Source organism: Lytechinus pictus, chromosome 9 (genome assembly GCF_037042905.1).
Source record: "Lytechinus pictus isolate F3 Inbred chromosome 9, Lp3.0, whole genome shotgun sequence".
NCBI lineage: Eukaryota > Metazoa > Echinodermata > Echinoidea > Temnopleuroida > Toxopneustidae > Lytechinus > Lytechinus pictus.
This window is the reverse complement of record NC_087253.1, coordinates 14,645,454-14,669,605: the sequence shown is the minus strand read 5'-3', so window position 1 is coordinate 14,669,605 and position 24,152 is coordinate 14,645,454. Positions and strand designations below refer to the sequence as shown.

The window sequence follows — 24,152 nt, the reverse complement described above, 5'->3', positions numbered from 1 at the left end:
CTTAACCAGTGTCGTATTGCGAAATACTAGTATAAGGGTTACAAATTGTTGTTATGTGACGAAATTTACATCATACTCCCGGGATCATACTGCAATTCAGTATTCTTTGGTCGGGTTTTCCCAATCTTTTCCCCGCCCGTTCGATATCCCGAAAGATGTTTCGGAAGTGTTCGAGACTAATCGTTAATTTCCGGAAAATTATATAGTCTTTTTTGCAAACTGTGATTGTGCTCCACTTTGTATTTTTCTCAATTACACTGTACTATTTCTCTTTAACTGGGCTTTTTGAAGAAGAATATTTAGGTTTTAGTAGATGAAGCATTTCGAAGTACAAATCAATATTATTTTTCACAAATTATTTTATTGAATGGATACAATAACATTTTAACGTCTGAAATTTAAATTTAAACATGACGTCATGTGCTATAATGACGCAATTCATCATTCGGACACAGTCGAACCGAGTCGGCCTAGCCTGCCGACACGCCGGTCATTTTATCTCATGAATACACTCTCAATATGACTGCCAATGTAATTTCGTAATCATGAATTTCTGCACGTAGTATTCGAACACCAAAAGCTTACACTTGTGTTGTATTTTCTTCAAGTTTTCTACGATAAGAAATGGATGTGGAAGATTTTTCAATTGTTTTGTCCGAAACCGCAAATTGTGAAAATAACTCTGATATCGTCAACAACTTGGATTTTCCTGAACAATATGTTGCACTTGCAGACACCTCTCAAATTTTTCGTTTAACTGTGCCATCGACTGTGTACAAAGTGAATGGTGAACAGAATTGTAAGCGCTGTATGAATGGATGTAGGCTGATGAGGCCAACGACAACGTTTCCTCATGTTTTAAAAACCCTTAATTCGCACGCAAGCCCTCCTATCTGCCGTTCCAGTAAGATGAAGTTTACATGGCATGCTTGGCATAGTTTATCTTTCATGTCTTCATTTCAAGTTCATGAATATCCTTCTCTTGTTCCTCATGAAAATGCTGGTGCCAACAACATGGCCCATCTTGAAAATGTGAATTATCAAGTTCAACTTCAAATTGATCTTTGATAGAGCTAAGATATATATTAGACTAATAATTCTAGACACTAATAAATCAGAGACTAAATTTCTGAAGTTTCAAACATGAATTCTCTTTAATTTTTCTACAAGCGAATTGTAAAAATGGCAGACGTTGCAGTCCGTAATTATAGAATGTCTCGTGGACATCATAGACAAAACTCTGAGAAGCAAAATTATAGCTACACAAGTGGACGAGGGAATCCCTGTGCACAAAAATATCAAAGAAAGAATCCGAGCTGGAGTGATCAGAATCGGCCAACTTTCTTCCGTTTGGATAGCACTGGAGAGAATTCAGGAAGCAGCTGCGAGGATTTGAACGGAGCAATTTCCCCAGAAATTCAACAAGCATCTAATCGCTGCCAGCCTAGATTTAAACCGCAGGACAATACGTGTACTCATCAAGGTGTTGGTCTACTTGACAAAGTCAAATCTGCCTTTGGAGCGTCAAATCAAACTTGGAATCCTCCTCGGAGGGAGACGACCAGAAACTTGATGCAGTCGCAGGGGACCCTGCCAAGTAGTCCAGACTCACATCTTGCCACTTTAGATTCTGTAGCAGAAAAGTTAACCAACATGAGCATGCCAAAACATCCTCCGCATTGGGGTAACCCGATGGCAAACTCGCAGCAGAGTAGCCAGAGGGGTCCTCCCCGTCATAACGCCCAAGGCCAGTGGGGACGGACTTTTGTTCCGCAGGATAGAGGCCACGCCCCAATCTTCCATCCTTACCAGGGAATGAACCAATCCCCTTTTCTGGCATCGACACAAAATTATCAAAGGAACTTCTACAGTAGTAATCCTTGGCATCAAATGATGGATGGGAATAATCAATGTCATCCTCCTTTTGATCAGGGATTCCATCACTTTGCTCCCCCTCCTCCTCCTTTTCCATGGCAACAGTTGCTAGGTCCCCAGATGATGCAAGGGTTTGCCCACCAGGGACCAATGAATAGAAACCAGTGGGCTCGATCTCCTCCAAAGAAGCCTAAGTGGAATAATGGACATGGAAGTCGGCAAAGAACATTTCCTCAGTCAAAGCCCAAGTCTCAGTCTCGATGCCGTGCTGATCATAGCAGTTCTTCTGTAACATCCTCCTCTGAAACATGTGTCCAAATCTCCAGTCAAATCAGATCATGTATTGACAAGACCGTTGATGTACATGTACAGATCAACACATCTGAGGTTAAAAGTGATGAAACATTAGTGACTGCTGACTGTGGTTCAGAAGAATTCATAGGACATGTAGTTGACAGTTGTGCAATAAATTCACAAGAACTGGCAGAAGACTTAGTAAAGACTTGTCAATCTGAGGAACGTGCAGGTATTGCAATTCTTAGTGACCGCAGCAAGTCAAATACTTCATGTCTCTTGGTAAAAGCAAATGAGAAAAATGTTGCTGTTCAAGGTGAAAATTGTCAAACTACCAATGAGCGTAAAGATGGCAGTAAAAAGAATGAAGAAAGCGAGTTTAATGAGCGACACTCATCGATTGAACTTATTCTCGCCGACTACAAGGTACAATCCAGCACTCAAGATAAAGAGATGGCTCTTTCATCCAGCAGTGATCCGGAATCAGGAAGTGATTCAGACAGTGCAGTAGAGGCAAATGCAGATCTTTGGGAGAGTTTCACAGCAAGCGATGACCCATACAATCCTCTATGTGGCTGGCGCTGTAGTGACAGTATTCAGCAGGGTCACCCTGGCAAGAAGTCGTCTTTCCAAGACTGCCACATAGACTCTGGAACAGATGAGGGGGACAATTGGTCAGAGACGGATAGTGATGATGACTATGATAGTGGGGATGATAGTCCTGTTGACGATGTTGACACCGGTCTTCCAAGATCATTCAAGCTGTCTAATCCTCAGCTCCAGGAACTGAGAGACAGCCTCTCCTCGACACCCAAAGAGAAGCCAGATTCTGCTTCTGGTCATCACCCTTCAGTGGCCTTTATCCTTGGTTCAACCTCAAGTTCATCCGATGACGATGACGATGACTGGGACACTCTTGATGATCCCTCTACCTTAGAGGATGATCCTCTCTGGGACTCGTTCAACAGAGCAAGGGACCCGTACAGTCCCATGGAGGCCTGGAAATGCCATGATTCTAATTTGTCTTCCACCGTTCCCGCCCCAAGCCCTTCAACCCCAATGAGAAAAGACTCCGTTGAAGGACAAAGGACTTTGTTGCTAGCATCAACAGAACAGAAAGAGACACTACCTCAGATATGTGAGGGATTGCCTTCCAGGGACAGTGACGTTGAAATCTTTGATATTGCTACTATCAGGGTCCATGGGGCCCGAGATGATATCGACCTTGGATCACCCACAGTCGCTGAAGGTTCTATGAAGCGTGTTGCCAGTGCCAGCTGTCTAAGGAGGTACCAGTTGACTCCTCAAGACAAGGCTTTCAAAAAGGTATTAACCTTAACAGAGTCATACCTCACCCTCCCCCCCAAAAAATACTCTTACAGTGTATGCAAAAATTGTTTTGAACAAAATAACAAAGTGTTCCTTAACTAAACTTTTCTGTGAAAATGATGTTGATTCATCATTCATCCTTGCTTACATGTTGGCTGCAAAATGAAATGAAATATTTTCTACTTTTTTTTAGGTTCCAAAATGTTTCTGTGTCTTGTTTTGGATTCAGTGAAATGAAATTTTGTTTATTGTTGTATTTCATTTGATTCATTTATTCTATTATTATTATTATTATTTTTTTTGGGGGGGGGGCATGGGATGTTTTTGTTAATCATCCAAGCTGACCTCTTGACACTTACGTTGGTTGTCATGGACACTCTAAAACAGGCATTTTAAAACACTTCAATCCAGCTGAATTTGAAACAGAAGATTTCATTCAGATTATTGATAAGATTCAAAGAAAAAGAAGTCCTGATAATTGCACCAAAAAAAACATGCTATAAAATGTAAAGAAATATTGATTTGAGGCAAAAACTCAGGAACACTCATTTTCAAATGCCAAGTCACCTGGCCCATCATACACTGTAGTTCGGCCTGTATTAAAAATTTCACACCATTTTCATGAAGTTTGTGAACACATCAGTGTAAATGGAGGCCTACTGTACATGTTTGTTTCACTAACAATTGACAAGAATGAGATACATGGTACAATACTATGTATTGTGTACACTTGGATTCTGGGAATGTACACAGTGTTAGTTTGTACATACATGCACTTGCTCACTGCAACCATCCTGCCTGTGGGGAATCTACAGGTAGGACTATGGTATGCCAATGCTGTACATAGCACACACTTTAAAAAATCATTAAAATATCACTTTTGTGACCAAAATTACTAATTTCCATACAGTTGCAATTTATTTTTCATTAGTAACTTGGGAATAATTTTTGTATTCACCAGAGCGCTCAAAAACTTGAATTTTGGGCATATTTTTGTGTACGCCCTCTATTGCTGGAAAGTAATATGGCAAGAAAATTTTCATTTTTCAATCTCTATTTTTAATTAAAAAAAATAATTTAAAGAATCAAATTTACATAAGAGCCAAGTTATATGATGAATAGCTGTATTGGAAACTGACAGTGTAAAAAAATCAAGCATTTGTCCCATAGAAAAAGAGAAAATAAGCCAAAATTGCCACCCTTATTTTTGCCACACATGGAGATGTAACTGAGAACAAGGTTATATCATAACCTTGTTCATTGAATGAGTGCATACATGTAGATCTTGTACAAATGACATGTGATCATTTCATTCCATGCAGATTGAAACTTGTACATTTTTTTTACAATGAACCATTCATGTACATTGTAGTTCATATGCGAGGATTTACAAGTAGAATTAACTTTCTTCTACATGCAACAAGGATTATAGTTGCATCAGATGACTAGTACACATACATTGTATGAGTCACAAGATTATATGTAAAATAACCTTTACCTGGCTTTCTTCACCATTATGATTACGCAATGTTATTGGTGTGTTGATGCCTAAGTGATGTTATGTCATTAAAAGCTGTCAATTTTTTTTCAGTAATTATAACTTACACAGTACATACAAATACGAAAGAAATATCCTGCATAAACATCTACTGGATTAGGGGAAAACTTATAGGTTGCAATCTCTTGATTATTCTGCTTGATTCGTTAATCAAAATGTCCCCAGGTTCGCTTCTGCCCCGACTCGTCTTTCATTGTCCTTGTCGAGAAGGATCCAGCGTCCTGTGAAACCAACCCCACCCAGGCCTCAGAGAACGACTGGCAAGCCTGTGCAAGGGATAGGATGAGATTCAAGGCACGCATTGATCAACTCTGTCATGTACTTGACCCTGTTCTCACAAACACACATCGGGAACAAGTCTACGCATCTCGAATGGCAGAGGGGGAGGACAGATGACACCTAGACGATCAAGGTGTAAATTGATTATTATTTCCCTAAATGTATTCTATAATATTCTATATATTTGCTCCATTTATTCTCTCATAATCAGTTTTATTTATATTTTAAGAGTTAATAATTGATAACACTATAGAAAACATCTACATGTATAGCAATGTTAAGGTTGGGGTACTAAATATAGGATATGTGGTGGATACATGTACATGTTTGTGCAACAGAGAAAACCCCTTTTCTTACTCTCAAATTTCTGTTCTTGCCTTCCCTTTACAATAGCAAATGGATACTTTTCAACTTGCATATGATGTTTAAATGTTTCTCACAGTCAAAGTTTCTAGTTTTAAGGAGACACTCAAACACCATCTTTTTTAAAATTAGCCTGTTCAAATGCTCGCATTTTACCCACAGCACACACATGTACTTACTAAATTTGGGATCAAGTGCATCTTATGTCTTTAGAATGGGGAAGAAAACATAATTATGATTTTTTATTTCGGACAGTTTGTAATGATTTGAGTTTACAGGTATTTTGGCCTTTTACTTTAATTACATGTAGAATCTGTTATTTACACGGTACCTTTTTCCCTCTCTACATCACATGTAAGTCAAACAGATGTTTGTGGTCCCGACTCTTGGGGCATTTGTCTTGGAACAGCCATTTTCCTGTTTTAGATACCCCTTCCTGATTGTATGGCAATATTTCATTTTTTTTCATATTGCCTTTGAGTTTAATATAGATATCTTGTTTTTTAAAAATGTAACTAACTCTAATTCAATTTGTCCCTTTTTTGTTGTAGATTTGGGTAATGTAACATAAAAGTTTATTTGATTTTTCAATTGATTTAATATTCTAGCTACATGCATTCATTTGCATGAACCAGGAGAATAATCAGTTGTAAATAATTGCTTACTGAGCCCTTATATTTCTTTTTTTTTTGTTGTTGCATGTTTAAATTAAGTGCCTTTTTCTAGTAAATTGTATTCTTGTTATTTTCATCAGGTTGGTGTTTCATAAAGCTGTTCGTAAGTTACGGGCAACTTTAAGAATGACGGGTGATCCTTTCTTAAGCGCTAAATAATTACCAATGAACATTTAGTGGTGGATATCATTCACCACAAGAAAGGGTCACCTGTCGTTCTTTAAAGGAGAATGAAACCCTTGAGACCAGCTGAATCCATATCAAAGAGAAAAATCAAAGAAACATATTGTTGAAAGTTTGAGGAAGATTGAATGAATAATAAGAAAGTTATGAGCATTTGAATATTGAGATCACTAGTGCCATGTAGATCCTCCCATCGGCAATGCGACCAAGATCTGTGATATCACACACGTACAACTCCCTCATAAATTTAGTACTTATTTAACTTATATTCTCACTTTTATAGAGTCTATCACAAGGTGAGGTGTTCTCTTTATGAGATGACAAGTACAGAGGTTTCACAACATTATATCATTGATGAATCGTTTGTCATATGATTAGAATGAGCAAAAAGAGATGTTTTGGGGTATATTTTCAGTGTCCAAATGGGAGAGTTGTACGTGTGTGACATCACAGATCTTGGTCGCATTGCCAATGGGAGGATCTCCATAGCATTAGTGATCTCGACATTCAAATGCTCATAACTCTTTTATTGCTAGTCCTATTTTACTCAAAGTTTTGTTGATCTTATTCTTTGATTTTTCTGCTTTCACAAAAGCTAACTTGCTCCAAGAGTTTCATTCTCCTTTAAGTGATTCTTAACTTTAGAAGTATGAACAGCTTTACGAAACGCCCCCAGGACCTTTACCCAGTTTGAACACAAAGCTTAGCGCTTGATCGCAGGGCTGGTATTTTCAAGTATGACGACATTGATCATTGTGTGCAATCAAGCATACAAATTAGCTGTATGATCAATGACTAGATTTTGTGTGGCTGGATCCTGATTCCTGATGATGGCATTACATGTACATGTGCATACGCATGATGTGGGCAGCTTTTGTCTTTACATGTGCAATTGTGCATTACATGTACACTACATGTATACACAGGGAATACTTTTGCTTTACAGATTTGAATAGCATTTTGGGTCATAAGAGAAAAGCTCTCAACTAAGTAATGTACAGTCCTATGTAAACATATGCTATACAAAAGACTTTATGCATAGCAGTCTTTCAAAAATGTGGAGCAAATTGCGATGCGATACCAGGAAAATTATCCCCCGATACATGAAGTGGATTTCAAATTGAATTTATCATAAGTTTACATGAGGGTTAACATGGGTTCTTTTTGATGGAATAATAATAAGTCGGAAGTGGCAATTATAACTAGTAGTAGAGGTACAAGTAAAAGAAATATAACTTGTGTAGAAACTGCTTTTAAATTTGTACTTAAAATAAAGTTTATAGGGATTGAGTATTTTTTCTTGACCTACATGATATGATCATTTACATCAGTTTACAGCACAATTATTCAGTCACACTTACGAATTATTTCATTGTAGGGACTAGGGGGTCGATGTGGCTGTAATGTGATTCACATGAAATGTAATGCACATGTACACTGGGGTAGTAAATGTGTCCCCAGCTCCCCAACCCATGCATGTACTGTATGCCTAACTACACCTGTTTTCATTTCACAAACGTACACATCAACATGTATGGGTATTTATGCACTGTGACAAGTGATGCCAGTAACACGAGTGGAATTTGCTGGTATGTGTATGTACATGTACACAGAGTACTGTGTATACTACACTACCACATCATATTGAAATAGTTAAATGTAAGAATATACGTTTTTGTCAAGTGATTTTCATATACATGTACATGTATGACTCAGGACCATAAATATCCAGTATCAAAGATGATTAGTCTAAACCACTTATCTTGGTTTAAGACCACATAAGGGCCGTCTGCACCATCCCGAGTTTTCAAATTAGCGCGATATTTCTGATCCGGCAAATTATCCCGATCTGAACAATTTCGAGATTATTTGCAATGGAGACGCAATTATCGTGCTAGTTCGTAGGATTAATCTCGAGATTGCAATCCCAAGTCAACTTGGGATTATTTGCAAAATAGCGCGCTATTTTACGAATAATTGCGCTAATTCGCCGGTGCAGACACACTCGGGATTATTTATTCACGGCGTCAGACCATAGTGCATCGATGCCTCGCTCGAGCAGGAATCGCTCTTCTTGCCATGGTGGAGACGGGGTTTCTTGAATCTCGAGATTAATCGCGAAGAGGGCCGATCGGGCTAAAATCTCGAGATTGAGCAAACTCGGAATGGTGGAGCACCGCCTATAGAGTTCAACTGCTTGTAAATTGATTACTAGTAGACCAAGTGGCTTTAAAAAGATTGTTCTGGACATCCTCAAGTCCCTTCATGTTTATTACCATGCAGTTTAACTTTTACATATTACATGTAACTCTGTGTGTTTGGAAGTGGGTTACACTTTGTGTGTGTTCTGATCAGTCACCACTGTCATAGTCGGATGTTAAAACCTAGAATGACATTTTGCACATACAAGCGGGAACATTCTTTTGACTAGGAAGAGTTCTGCACAGATATTCAGAGACTGTTTTCAGACAATATGAGCAGAGGTCACCTCAATTGCCATATAAAATACAGCTTTTTCTAAGTAACGCTCATAATTTTTTTTAGATAAGAGGTTTCAGCACCCCAGTTGCAATATAATGTGAATGAGTTCATATTTTATCGGTTATCTATTGTTTGTACTATCATTTCAGTCAATATATCTTGTTTGTTTTGATCCTTGTAGCCTTGCATAGGTCACCATAAAAAAATGATGCAATAGAGTGACAATGCACTCTGATTAGTATGTGTTCAACTAAAGGCATACATTTGCTGGGAATTAGAGGCCTACAGTCCTACACATCACCTCAGAATTCAATTTCATCAAAAAGAATGATTGTAATAGCAAAGAATGTTTTTGTGGAAACCATTTCATGAAAGTTGTATAAAGCTCTTGTTTATTTCAGTAAAATCCTTGGTTTTGATTGGTTGAAAATTGCCATTCTTTGACTGTTACTATGGTAACTGTCGGAGATTGGGAATGGCAACTTGCCAGTGCTGGCAACCTTAATGAAAAAATGTCCATGTCATAAAAAATGATAACTGTTTGAATTCTATTCAGCCTTATTTACAAATGTATTGCTATCTTTTTACTGAAGTACGGTGTTTGATTTTCAGTTCTTAAAGTTAGATATTTTATGTCCAGATTATATTTTCTATCTATGTAGCCTAAACATATCAAAGCTTTCATTGATTGTCATTGGAATTTAATGGGGTGTAGATTTTTCTTTTGGAAAAAAGAAAGAAAAACTTGTTATTCTGTTCGCTTTATTTCATTTTGACATGAGAAAACAAATTTCATTTGAAAACTACAAGTCAGGTTTATTGATATATTTGATCGCATAATTTGACAAAACTCTTGATTCTGAAATAACAATGACAAAAATCTTTTTGAAAAATGCTGTTTCTTATACAGGTACATTGTGAAATTAATATCTTTGGAGGAAATTAATTGATTTTACTTGAGCAGTTGATATTTGAGTCTAAAATGATTGGGAAATTACTAGAGTACTACTGAAATTGAAACTATATGTATGTTCTGAAACTGAAGTATGTCAATAATTAACAAAATATATCTGAAGGAAATTTGATTAATTCAACAATTTGAAATGCTAAGTGTGTGTATGTCATGTCTGTTGTTTAGAGACTGATCTTTTGTTGGAAGTAGAATAGTGGGGAGAGGATTGAATGGAAGAAAGAATGAGTGAATAGTTATGACATATGGAGAGAGAATTGGGATGAGAGGGAGAACAATGAGAGAGGGACGGGGAGGAACGGGAGAGATGGAAACTGGCAGAAAGAAGGGGGGGGGGGAGAACGGAGATAAAAAGAGGAGGATTAAGAAGGGGGTACGGTAGATGAGGGAGGGGGAAGTTGGATGAAACAAGGAGGAAGGGAAGTGAGAAGCAAGGGAGATGGAGGAGGTGGGGTGAGAGAAGGGGCCGGGGTGAGAGAAGCGGGAAGAAGGACAGAGACTGACAGATGGAGGGGTGGATGAAAAGACATATAGGGGAGGGAAGGGAAGAAATAAGGAGAAATGACCGATTTGGGTCGTGTAATTTTATATCGCCCCTTTCATTCCATAATTATGAAGCTAGTCCTCACATCTTACTACTTTTGTACAGTCTCTGCGAGTCGTATCGATCTGTCGCCCCCTCAAACTAGATAGAAACATTTTTAAAACATACATGTATCTCGTCGGGGGAAAAGAAAGCGTTGTGGTGATGATGATGATGATGATAATGGCATAATGATGATGATGGTATGATGACGAGGAGGGGGATGAAGATATGATGATGGTGATGATACTGATGATGGTGGTGGTGGTGGTGACGAGGATGATGATGGTGATGATGATGATGATGACATGAGGATGATGGTGATGATGATGGTGATGGTGATGGTGATGATGATGCTGGTGATGATGATGACGAGGATGATGATGGTGATGATGGCATGATGACGAGGAGGGGGATGAAGATATGATGATGGTGATGATACTGATGATGATGATGGTGATGATGATGGTGATGATGATAATGATGATGACATGATGATGAGGATGATGATGATGATGATGCCGGTCAGGTAGCAATCCCATCCTCGTGATAGTGAGCTCTGGGGCTTGTTTTTATTATTAGGTCATCCGGTCGCACACTCGGTGATTTGATCTTTTTTTTAAATACATTTTTTTAGATTGGATGAAGATGAGTAAAATTAGGATCTGAAATCGAAATGATTATTGATGTTTGCATGAGAAAGGAAGAGAGAAAACACAATCGAAAATTTTAGGTAAAACTTTAACAAAAGGGGCAAATTTTCTATCAAGGATAAAAAAAAATGGTCATCATCTTTTCCGGATGCACTTTTTCGAAAAGGCCCTAAGAAGCAAAAATTTTTTAATAATAATAAATAAATAAAAATAGATGAATAAAAAAATATAAAAAAACAAACAAACAAATTAAAAATTGGGTCAAATTATGTCAAGAGGGTGAAGGGCACTCGATCTCCCCCCTAACTGCCCCCTCAGCATGCTCAAGGTATATACGATAATGGAGGGGCATGATAAATAGGGGGTGGGGGTCCCCGGGGAGGTTTAGGAAATATACGTCTACGCCGCTACACAATGGCATAACTAATGAGATTCCAACAAACATGGTGTGCGGATCAACATTTATAAAAAGTCGTGAGCAACAAACAAAAAACAAAACAAAAGAAAAAAATACTCTTGTAATATACAAAACACTAATTTTTGTGGTAGATTTTAGCAATATATCTGTACTTCGAGCCATTCCCCCCTCTTTTCCTTTCATTTCCTTTCCTTTCCTATCCTTTCCTTTGGACCTCTCCTCTCTTCTCCTCTCCTCTCCTCTTCTCTCTCTCCCCTCCTCTCCTCTCCTTTCTTTTCCTTTTTAAGAATGGCCCCATCCAAGTCCCCTATCTATACACCAGTGTCACTTTTTAATTTCCTTGTTTTTTCTTTTCTTGATGGTGGAACATTTTTTTAAAGGGGGGGGGGGGGGCATGGCCTCAAATGCATGCAACCCCCGGTACACCAGTGCATGACACAGTCTGATTTGGATGAACCCTCCTTGAATACACCCTATACACCCCAACATCGTAGTATAAATAGAATAACTGAAAACGGGATCAATATCATCTACCCATCCCATTGTTAAATAAAGTAACAAAGACACGATCAGAACTTTCCTATCGATCGATTCGCGCTATCGTCTTCTTCTTCTCCTCAGTTACCACAATACACTGTATACTAACATTCCCATACCGTGACGTATTATTAGGTATCATTGAATAGTTTTTACTATTCCACCTCACATACAGTGTATATTTTGAATATAGCTATTTTCAAACGAGAAATTTAAAGCAATTGGATATTTCAAAACTGTTTTCGAAACTTTTCTTCAAGTTATCCATCTGATTCATGGAAATCAAACAGGAAATATTGAAAGCCGATGCCTCTCTAAACTGGTTATAAAGTGTAACGTGATGGCTTTTGAAAGAGAGGTTAAAGAGGTGAGTAATTATCAACTTTATATGAAATATACTTTCTTCATATACACAGACGTTCTGAAGAACAGACATAAGTTTATACGTGTTCCGTGTCGAAATAAAATAAATGAAATTAAATTTCCTTTTCATTTCTTTTTAATTATTTAAATGAAAATATTTAGTTGACACGATCGAAGGTTTGTCATAAGTTGATAAATTTCCATCGTATTAGGATATAGGTGGAAACTATAGGCCGTTAGCATATCCATTGAAAGAACATAAAAATCCTCGATAAATTAGCCTTTGATTTCTTCATTTTCCTTCTGTATAACAATAACAGAGAAGTTTTGACAATAAACCAGATATATAAATTACTGGACATGAAATGATATCACATATGCGGATTGTCAATGTATAAATAGACATATCTAATTCTAAATATATCTACAATTAGGCACCTTTGTGGCTGATACTGATATTTGAAAAAAATATTCCTTTTACTATTTAACATACTGTATTAAGAAAGTTGTAAGCCACCACAAACTCATATTTTTTTCCTTCAAAAATGAACATTATGATCATTTATCTTTTTTTCGAATAAAAAGCGTAGGCCTATTGTCTGACTTCTCAAAATTAATATGAAAAATTTTTTCCCCACCATTCTTAATTGCCATATAGGCCTATATATTTTTATTGGGACTCGGGCCTATCTGCTAAAATTGAACTCCTTTTATACTGATTATCATCATCCTTCTGTTTCTCATTCAAATGTACTTGGTGATAATCCTTTTATTTTATATACAGATAACTGAATAAATATGCTTGGAGAGACGAACAGCTACCATGGATTTCATTGCCATTATTAGGTAAGTAACATGCAGGCTCCCAAAATTAATCCAAAAATTTCGATTTGTTGCAACCAACTGATCTTCAGCCAGATAAACACAGTAAATAAAATAGCATACACAGTATAAAAAAATTATACAACGCTGTTTACTATATGAACCTTACAGTAATTGTTTAAACAAGTGTTTAAATCTTAAGCAACAAAGTTTAATTTTCAATATCTAATTTTCAATAAATTAAACATGATTGTTTAAACGGTTAAACAAATACTGTAATAGTAGACTTGTTAAGAGGTTGAACGCTGCATTTTTGAGTACAAATGTCCCACTTGGCACTAATGTTCCTTGAGTCAAAAGAAAAAGATTCATCCAAAGAGACACGCTGTATCTATGCAAATAAGCAAGTAATTTGCATAAATTTGCATATTATGTCGATATAGTAAAAACAAGTATTTCAGAATATATATTTAACCAGAACTGCCCTAAAATTGGAAATAAAGACTTAGGGTAAGAAAGTGACGAAAATTGTCATAAAATAATTGGGATATCCTTGTTTATTATTACCTAATTTGCATAAATTATGCAAATTATAATTTAAAACAGAGTATTTCTTCATGAATCCTGAACTGCTTTTAAAAAACAGCAACTAATACACAATGTCAACATTCTACATGAAAGAGAATATATTAGCGAAAACATAGATATGCTTCATGACAGTATTAGTGTCTTAATTTGCTTAGAAAGAGGGCAAATATGTCAAAATGTATGACGTGATATTGCGCTAAAACGAGACCAAAGCAACCTCTATGTCACAGTCACACTCACGAATCGGACAATAAAGCGATCAATGGTATGTCATTCGAGATAACACAATCTCAACACAATAGCTTCCATCGGCTTCTCGTATCGCTTTTGTTGGTGTGTCTGCCACACCGTAATCTATGATACATACGGACAAAATGCATTTCGGTATCGGTAAAACACTATTAATTTTGTTTTATTTGTTTCTAATTTGTTTCTCTTGGAAAATTTACAGGAGACATTGCTTTGCAGGTTACTGCTTTAATGAAACTCTGGCACATGAATCATGACGAATGTATCCTACCTCAATCCATATTTTAACTTTATTAAAATATATATCTTTTTGGAGACCCCGAGGTGGCAAAACTGCATCCCCCTGCATTCCCGCCACAAAACCAGTTTGACTTGTATAATCGACTTGGAAAGACAGATGTATGAGACATCAGTCAACATGTTTCCTGAAGAAAGTTTTTTTTTGTTTATTTAAGCCTACGCCCACGGGAGCCCTCCGAATTTACCCCATCCCCTCTCCGTATTTCGACTTTGAATAAAAAAATATCGTGTTTTAAAACCATCGGCAAGGCAAATTGCGTTTTTTGGTATAATAAAGCAACTGTTATATCTATATTTTTATATTCTTTGCATTCTCCTCTTGAAAAAAAAAACATAGAAGGCATTGTTTTATATCGCATAAAATAAGTTCGTGTACATGACGGTGGCCTGTCGAAGTTGCCCAATCCTTTATTTTGTTTTGACAATATATATTTAGAATATCGTCTAAATGAAGCCCTCATCTGGAAAAGGGCACATATTAAAGGCAGCATCTACATTATATAGAGGAGGCCCTGGCACTGGGAAGAGGGGGCTGAAGCTTGTTAAATTTCTTCGGACCAAAATTTTACATTGAAACTTAACATCAAGAAATTTAACAAGCAAATAAACAAAATGGATTGCACTACAAAATGAAGGGTTTTTTTTTTTGGTAACGTTTCTTTTTTTCGTTTTGTCACATCTGCCGGAATTCCAGGGGGTGCTGTCTATGGAGAATAACACACGCAGCACAGCCCCCCCCCCCCCTTCAGAAAAATCTTGCGGGTGCTTCAGCCCCCGCTTCCAAGTACCAGGGCCTTCTCTATATAATGTAGATGCTGCCTTTAATAAGTGCCCTTTTCCAGATGAGGGCTTCATTTAGACGATATTCTAAATATATATTGTCAAAACAAAATAAAGGGTTGGGCAACTTCGACAAGCCACCGTCATGTACACGAACTTATTTTATGCGATATAAAACAATGCCTTCTATGTTTTTTTTTTCAAGAGGAGAAAGTAAAGAGGCTTTACTGTGTGTAGTAGAAATGTATCTTTCTTCCGAATGGACTCTAAAATATTTAAATTTAACATAGAGTGGAATCAATAAAGGGGTATTTTAGAGCTTACGTGTGGCTTTTCTTCAATGTACCACAGCTCTTCTACATGCCAATTGTAGAGTATTTTCACCTCAATCTATTCCAAGATATGAGTTCTAAAGACAATAAACTATTTTTGAATACATAAAACCAAAAGGGGAAAGGGTATCCTAGGCATGCTCCTGTTGGGTTATAGCCTTTACTGTGCTAGAGCATTATTACAAACTGCAAAACAACAACAACAACAACAATAATAATAACAATAATAGTAATAATAATATTAATGATAATAATAATATTAATATAGATAAATATGAAATATAGATATAAAAGTTGCTTTATTATACCAAAAACGCAATTTGCCTTGCCGGTGGTTTTAAAACACGATATTTTTTTTTTACTTAGTGTCAAAATACAGAGAGGGGATAGGGTAAATTCGGAGGGCTCCCATGGACGTAGGCTTAAATAAAAAAAAACTATCTTCTGGAAACATGTTAACTGATGTCTCATACATCTGTCTTTTCCAAGTCGATAATACAAGTCAAACTGGTTTTGTAAAGTAGCGGGAATGCCGCGGGGAATGCAGTTTTGCCACTTTGGGGTCTCCAAAAGATATATATTTTAACAAAGTTAAAATATGGATTGAGGTGGGGTACATTCGTCATGATTCATGTGCCAGAGCTTCATTAAAGCAGTAACCAGCAAAGCAATGTCTCCTGTAAATTTTCCAAGAGAAACAAATTAGAAACAAATAAAACAAAATTAATAGTGTTTTACCGATACCGAAATGCATTTTGCCCATATATACCATAGATTACGGTGTGGCAGACACACCAACAAAAGCGATACGAGAAGCCGATGGAAGCTATTGTGTTGAGATTGTGTTATCTCGAATGACATACCATTGATCGCTTTATTGTCCGATTCGTGAGTGTGACTGTGACATAGAGGTTGTTTTGGTCTCGTTTTAGCGCAATATCAGGTCATACATTTTGACATATTTGCCCTCTTTCTAAGCAAATTAAGACACTAATACTGTCATGAAGCATATCTATGTTTTCGCTAATATATTCTCTTTCATGTAGAATGTTGACATTGTGTATTAATTGCTGTTATTTATAAAACAGTTCAGGATTCATGAAAAAATACTTTGTTTTAAATCATAATTTGCATAATTTATGTAAATTAGGTAATAATAAACAAGGATATCCCAATTATTTTATGACAATTTTCTTCCCTTTCTTACTCTAAGTCTTTATTTCCAATTTTAGGGCAGTTCTGGTTAAAAATATATTCTGAAATACTTGTTTTTACTATATCGATATAATATGCAAATTTATGCAAATTACTTGCTTATTTGCATAGATACAGCGTGTCTCTTTGGATGAATCCTTTTCTTTTGACTCAAGGAACATTTGTGCCAAGTGGGACATTTGTACTAAAAAATGCAGCGTTCACCCCTTTTTTTGCAGTTAACAAGTCTACTATAAGGTTCATATAGTAAACAACGTTGTATAAAATCGTAAACAGCGTTTTTACTGTGTATTGTTTAAGCCTGTCACTCTAACAACAAGTTGTTTAAACTTTTCTTGTAATTGTGTAAATTTTTAAAACGACTTGTTCAAACATTTTAGATAATAGTCATGATAGTTGTATAGAGTGATGGGCTTAAACATCGTGCGTCAAACCTTAAACAGCGTTTTTACAGTGTAAAGTCCCATACTATCACCAATTTAGCATGCAGAGCCGGGGGGGGGGGGGTAATGTTTCTGTTTACACACACACACACACACACACCCCCACACACACACACACACACACACACACACACACACCCGCACACACACACACACACACACACACACACACACACAATCACACACACATTTATTCATGAATATATGTATTCAATCAATCAATCAATCAATCAATCAATCAATCAATCAATCAATCAATCAATCAATCAATCAATCAATCGATCAATCAATCAATCAATCAATCAATCAACCAATCAATCAATCAATCAATTAATCAACCAACCAACCAACCAACCAATCAATCAATCAATCATTCATTCATTCATTCAATTATATTATTTGTTTATTTTTTTCATTCATTTATTCATTCACACATTTATTTATTATACAATAATGTATACTCATTTATAGTCTTATCATTCGGGTGGGGTCCCTTTCTCTCTTCCTCTGTTATTTTATTTTGATTGTTAATCGGAAATATTCTTGTTAGATCCGCTAATGCCCCCATCAGGGGTCAATATTAATTTGAAAGTAATACACTGCGTATACTGTATATGAAAATTAAACTGAGTTCATGTAAATAGACAAAATTGGATACGTGCAGTCAGTAAATATATTCAGAAAATGAATGAATGAATAAAGAAATAAACAAACGAATAAATGAATGAAAAATAAATAAACTATATAAGTGAATAAAAAAAAAAAAAAATAAATAAATGATAAAATGTTGATTCACTTCTCCTCTGCATGATATAAGGCACAGATCAAGGCGGGTGTGCGCTTTACCCATAAACTCTTTTTTTTCTTATCCAAATTATCTCCGCGAGCATCAATAATCCTTTTTTCGGTTGACTTTTTTTTTCTTCCAAAGTGCCCCTCCCAATCTGGTATATATACTGGATCTGCCCCTACCTGAAATACTGATTAAAATAGAATAATAGAACCGATGTTTTGTTTGCATTATTTCTTGAATTCCTATATGTAACTGTGGAGTTTCTATTTTTCAGGGTAACTTCATTACTTCAGACGTAATCTAACAATGTTTAGATGCCAATATAACACTATATTATTTTCGTGCGATGATGGAAAATTATTCAGGAAAAATCAAGGGGAAATGGGAAAGATAAACTTATCAAAGATTCACAGTGATGGATCCAGAAAGGAACGCCTTAAAGGGGTATACTCCGGACTGAAAGTGATTATATCTAAATAAAATTTTAATGTAAATTTCACCGAGAAAAATTCTGAAAGTGATTATATCTAAATAAAATTTTAGAGTACATTTCACCGAGATAAATGCCGAAAATCTGATAATAAAGTATGAAGTTATTGATTAAAGTTTATATATGCACGTCATCATTAATATTCAGTTCATTAAATGTGCTGATGACGTCATTACCCCATTTTTCCTTTTATGTTATTACATGAAATCATAAATATTTTTTATTTTCATACGTGTGTATGATATGTCTCCCTTATAATTATTAAAATATCAAGATGCAGCAATGAATATCTTTTGTATTAAGTCAGTTGTCAATCCGTTTTTCCAAAAAATTATCAGAGGACAAACTTTGAATAAAAGAATTTCACTGATAAAAATCCAAAGGAAAAGTGGGATATGACATCAGTTTGCTCATTCAATATTCATGAAGACATGCATAGAACTGTTTCACCGAAATAATGTAAATATTTAAAATGTCATAACTTCATTACTCCTTGTCCGATTTTGATTAAGATTTATGTGTTTTATTCGTCAGATTTTCAAATCATATTACTGTCAACCTAGAGTACCCCCTTTAATATATTGCGGAAAAGTATGCCCACCCCCAAAAGGTAAAACGGAGGCAAAAAGGCCACAATATTTACGATTTTTCCACTACACTGGTTGACAAGCAGAGCCCCCCCCAAAAAAAAATCACTCTAATCACACTCCTCCTTGATTAGCGCCAGGGAGGGGCATTTTTACACCTTTTTTTTAACTGTCTTTAAAAAAAAAATTTCCTGGGGAAGTGGGGGCTAGGCTGGATCCACCACTGCTTACAAACGTCATGATATTGGATATCATATTTGCAAAACATATGAATAAAGATAAGTTAAGGGAATGGCCAAAAGGATACTTTTTGACATTCAATAAGCTAGTTATGTGCTCATTGTTGTGGATGAATTCAAATGTACGGAGTACAGTTGTTTTTCTTGTTCTCAATATTTTCATTTTGTTAACACTTTTTCATCCTTTTTTCTCTCCAGGATATGAACGAACTATGTCAGTGACCTCGCGGGATGGGTGACATTCAGACTTTCAGCTACGTCGCCCCTCCGAAGAAGAAGAAAAAGAAGAAACCCCCATCAGGCGACAAAGATAACCCAAAGCAGAAGAAGGACGAGGAAGAGAAGAAAGAAGAATCGAAACCTGAGGAGGATGAGGAGCTGGTGAAGGAGAGACAACGTCGGGAAGAATCTTTGAGGAGGGCTGAGATTTTGAAGCAGAGGAAACGGGCAGAAGCAGGAAGGGGTAGAGGAAGAGGGAGAGGTAGGGGGAGAGGTAGGGGGAGGGGAAGGGGGCGCCCTCCATCACAAGGAAGGGGTGCACCTTCACCAAGAAGTGCAGGTGGTGGTGACAATCAGGACAGAGGGAGAGGACGAGGAAGGGGTAGAGGCAGGGGAAGAGGGTCACGTCGAGTTGGAACTGTCAGCAACAAACCACCGCTTGAGAGCATCCAGGAGGGACACGAAAGCCGGGTCTCCACCCGTCAGGCTTGGAGCAGACCACCAACATCTCAACAACAGGAGGAGGAGAAAAGAAAACGAGAAGAGGAGGAGAAAAGAAAACGAGAAGAGGAAGAGAGATTGAGGGAAGCTGAGGAGAAAAGGAAACTTGAGGAAGAGGAAAAAAGGAAAGAGGAAGAAGAGGCAAGAAAGAGACAAGAGGAAGAAGAAAGAAAACGAAAGGAAGAAGAGGAAAGAAAGCAGAAGGAAGAAGAGAAGCGTAAGGAAGAAAATAAGCAAAAGGAAACGAAACCTGCCAACAAGTTTTCGAGGGTTGCCAGGATGTCGTTGTTCATGAAGAAAATGTTTGGCAAAAAGGAACCAGTAGAGGAGGCGCCTGAGCCCCAAAAGGAGGATGAACAGAACAAAGAAGAAAAACCAGAAGAGGAAAAGCCAGAAGAGCAAAAGCCAGAAGAGCAAAAGCCAGAAGATGAACCACAGCAAGAAGGAACACCCGAAGAAGTCAAAGAAGAAGAACAAATCAAAGAAGAAGAGGAGCCAAAACCCGAGGAACCTACAGAAGAAGTAGCTGAGGAGAAGAAAGATCCCGAAGAAACAGCAGAGAATCCGGAGGAAAAATCAGTGGAGGATGTCAAAGAAGAAGAAACAACAGAGGACACACCGGAGGAGGAGAGTGATAAAGAAGAAGAGGCTGGAAATACTGAAGAGAAAGCAGAGGTCAAGGATGAAGATCAGCCGAAGGAGATTGAGGAAGAGGAAAGTAAATCCGTTGTCCAGGAAGATAGAACGACAGAAGAACTCAAAGAGGTGACCGAACAGCCTCCCGATAATCCTCCAGAGGAAGCAAAGACAGAACAAACTCTAACGGAAGAAAATAGAGCTGACAACTCGGTGGAGGAAGATAATGAGGAAGTGAAGGAAAAACAAAGGGGTATACTGTCGAAGTTATTTGGGAGGAAGAAAAGCATCCCAAGTAAGACAGGATCACAAGTAACATTACGAACTCCAAGCATGGCCAATATCAATGCCTCAAGGACAACTTTAAACAGCATCAAAGAGGAGCCAGATAAAGGAGCTGGGTGGGGGAAAGTTAAGTCTCTATTCTCACGTGCAAAAACTCCGACACCAGAACCACCTAAGGAACCTACTCCACCACCACCTCCACCTCCAAAGGAACCAACCCCTCCACCACCACCTCCACAAGAGGTTGCTCAGAAAGTAACTGATGATGAAACAGCGGGTGCTGCACCAAACCTTGCAGATAAACCACATGGTGACAACACGAACAGACCCATTGTCATCATCAATGCATCTGGCAGTGATTCCGAGTTCCAGAAGACTTTGATTGCAGCTTTGGGAGGGAAAGTCCCAGATGAGGTTGAAGAAGAACAGCCAAGGGTCCAACAACCAAATGGTAGGGCATATGGTGGTTTTCAAGGAGGAGTGCCAGGGAATCCAATGATGATGCCCATCATGATGCCTTACCCGATGCCACCTCCGCCAATGCCATATTATGGCATGAACCCATACGGCTACGGGCCTCCTATGATGCCACCACAACCACAAATGCAATATCCTCCTGGACAGTATCCGCAGCAACAACCTCCACCACCACCACCACCCCAACAAACCTATGAGCCAATCACCCAACAGCAGAGAGATTTCATTCAGAACATGCCCATTAGTGGCGCACAAGTTCAGCCAAAGAAAAAAGTCTTGTCAGCAACGGAGCAGCTTATTGAGACAAACCCGGCCAGAGTCATCAGTGAACCTGCCGCAAAGCCACAGTGGTCTAAGAAAGAGCAGAAACGCGAGGAGATCCGTCTCCGCATCAGGAAGAAACTTGCTCAGTCTGTACAGGAGGTTGACGAAAGTGTACAACTCAGTGATGAGCAGTTTGAAGACAGTGACATCGATGATGAATTCTACAATGCTACCTTGCGGAAGAGGGATCGGAAAAAGAAGAGATCAATAGCCGACTTCAATGAGCTGCAAAAGGAAGAGATGGCCAGGAAATCTAAAATAGAAGCAGAGGAAAAAGTTAGGAGAGAAGCAGAACTTCAGGAGGAGATGCGTCGTAAGGTGGCCGAAGATGGAATGAACACTCTTCTTGCCATGATCAAAGGAGAGGAAGTTCCTGAGGACAAAGCTGATGAAAGTGATGGCGATGAGAAAAGTGAAACAGCTAATCCGCCCAAGGAGACAGATAAACAGGAACCTGTGAAGACTGATCAGGAGCTTCCGAAGAAGAGCTCAAAAAAAGAATCCAAGAAAAAGAAAGACTCTTTCAAAAAGCCCTTTGACATAGACGCTGAATCTCCCATTATATTCCCAAATGAACAAACCTATGATGACTTCAGTAGATTTGTGTCTGAATTCACCAAAGCAAATGGAGTCACTTCGCCATCTCCAACGGGAGACAGATCCCCTGCTCCTGCGGATGAGAAGGCATCGGCGTCAAGTTCAGAGAACCCCTCCCCTTTCAGTATCACCATTGCAGATGACCTCATGGCAATGATAAGCAACTCATCGAGTCCTGCAAGGACTCCAAACAAATCCTCAAGCAGTCGAGATAAAAATCCTACGACAGCTAAAAGGCAGGAAAACCTTGCATCTGTTGGGTCATCATCTCCGACTGCCGACTTGCAGAAGAAGCAGAAGACGGATGCTCAGCAATGGTTGTTTGATGCTCAGGTCAAGCTCCTGGAGGCCAAAAGACTTCTTAGCCCACATTCAAAATAAATAACATTGATCTATGGTCTGCAGGAAATAAATGCCAGATGGCTGTTCTAAATATGGCCCATGCTCCAACTGATTGAAGACAAATCAACAGAAGCAGAGTTTCACCTTCATTCAATTTTACAAGCCAAATATTCAAATTATTCAGAATGTCAATTATGTTGGTTATATTATGCCTTTTTACCTTGAAATCATTTTACCTGATGACTATTCCCTATTCAAAAACAAAATTGAGATGTATAATGAAATTGATACATGCCAAAGACTCATTACGATGGAACATTGCAGAAAAATGGCAAAAGTTGTGTATCTGGCGCAAAGAGCATTGAATGTGAGTTGTAAGTCATCTATCTAATGAGTGAATTACCTTAGATTGTTTTATATGTGCAATAGAATATATAAAAGAAATCCTTTATAAATATCATTTGTCAATTATGTTGATTTGTAAAACAATCAGTAGGGGTACAATAAGTTATGTTGTTATGAAAGTACATGGGGGGCACAAGAGAATGGAGAGGATATAGAGTGGTAATGAGAGGAAAGAGGATGGGGAAGAGCAGAAAGAGAGAGAGAGAGGGGTCCGGAGGGAGGTATGAGAAGGGGCAAGATGGGGGAGAGGGAGATAGAAAGAAAGAGACAGAGAGAAAGAGGAAGAGAGAGATAAAAAGAGGGAATGCATGAGAGAGGAATAATAAAGGAGAGGGAATGTGAATAACAGGAGAAATCTTGATAAGGATGGAAGTACAAGAATAGAAGAAAGAAGAGAAAGGGAGAGAGAGTAGGAAAGGAAGGAAGGGAGGGAGGGAGGAAGAAAGAAAGAGGGGAATAAGAAATAATAGGGACTGTGAATGACATGGGAGAGCATGATAACGAGCAAGGAGAGAGATGCAAATAAGCGTAGAGAGTGGTATCCATTTCGTCTACTACCAGATGGTCTCATTCTTGGTTTGTATATCAAACACCATCATATGGCTACACCCACTTGGTCTGCTAGCAAATGGTTTAATTCTCAGATTGCCTAACACCATCATGGTTAAACCCACTTGGTCTACTAGCAAATGGTTTAATGCTCAGATTGCCTAACACCATCATGGCTAAACCCACTTGGGCTACTAGCAGATGGTCTAATTCTCAGATTGCCTAATACCATCATGGCTAATCCCACTTGGTCTACTAGCAAATGGTTTAATGCTCAGATTGCCTAACACCATCATGGTTAAACCCACTTGGTCTACTAGCCAACTTGTCTCACCATATCCAATAACCATTTGGTCCAATCATCACCAGTTCATGTATGACCATTTCTTCTCATAACCATTTGGTCTAATATCCATTTA

General features: G+C 37.8%; 2 protein-coding genes across 2 annotated transcripts; both read left to right on the top strand.

The window, feature by feature from the left end:
• Nucleotides 1–451: 451 nt before the first annotated feature.
• LOC129268237 (uncharacterized) lies at nt 452–10,140 on the top strand. Its single transcript, XM_054905810.2, has 2 exons — nt 452–3,495; nt 5,222–10,140. The coding sequence occupies exons 1-2, from the start codon at nt 1,183–1,185 to the stop codon at nt 5,450–5,452; spliced, it is 2,544 nt and encodes an 847-aa protein (XP_054761785.2). The 5' UTR covers nt 452–1,182; the 3' UTR covers nt 5,453–10,140.
• Nucleotides 10,141–12,288: 2,148 nt separating this feature from the next.
• On the top strand, nt 12,289–23,231 carry LOC129268238 (titin-like). The gene is made up of 3 exons (XM_054905811.2): nt 12,289–12,564; nt 13,345–13,406; nt 19,597–23,231. The coding sequence occupies exon 3, from the start codon at nt 19,630–19,632 to the stop codon at nt 22,816–22,818; it is 3,189 nt and encodes a 1,062-aa protein (XP_054761786.2). The 5' UTR covers nt 12,289–12,564; nt 13,345–13,406; nt 19,597–19,629; the 3' UTR covers nt 22,819–23,231.
• Nucleotides 23,232–24,152: the final 921 nt, after the last annotated feature.

What these genes read in the sequence shown, in the direction of transcription:
- LOC129268237 (XM_054905810.2), top strand. Translation starts at nt 1,183, where the DNA reads ATGGCAGACGTTGCAGTCCGTAATTATAGAATGTCTCGTGGACATCAT. An exon ending in AAGACAAGGCTTTCAAAAAG is followed by an intron (nt 3,496 to 5,221) that starts GTATTAACCTTA and finishes AAATGTCCCCAG; the next exon opens with GTTCGCTTCTGCCCCGACTC.
- LOC129268238 (XM_054905811.2), top strand. Translation starts at nt 19,630, where the DNA reads ATGGGTGACATTCAGACTTTCAGCTACGTCGCCCCTCCGAAGAAGAAG.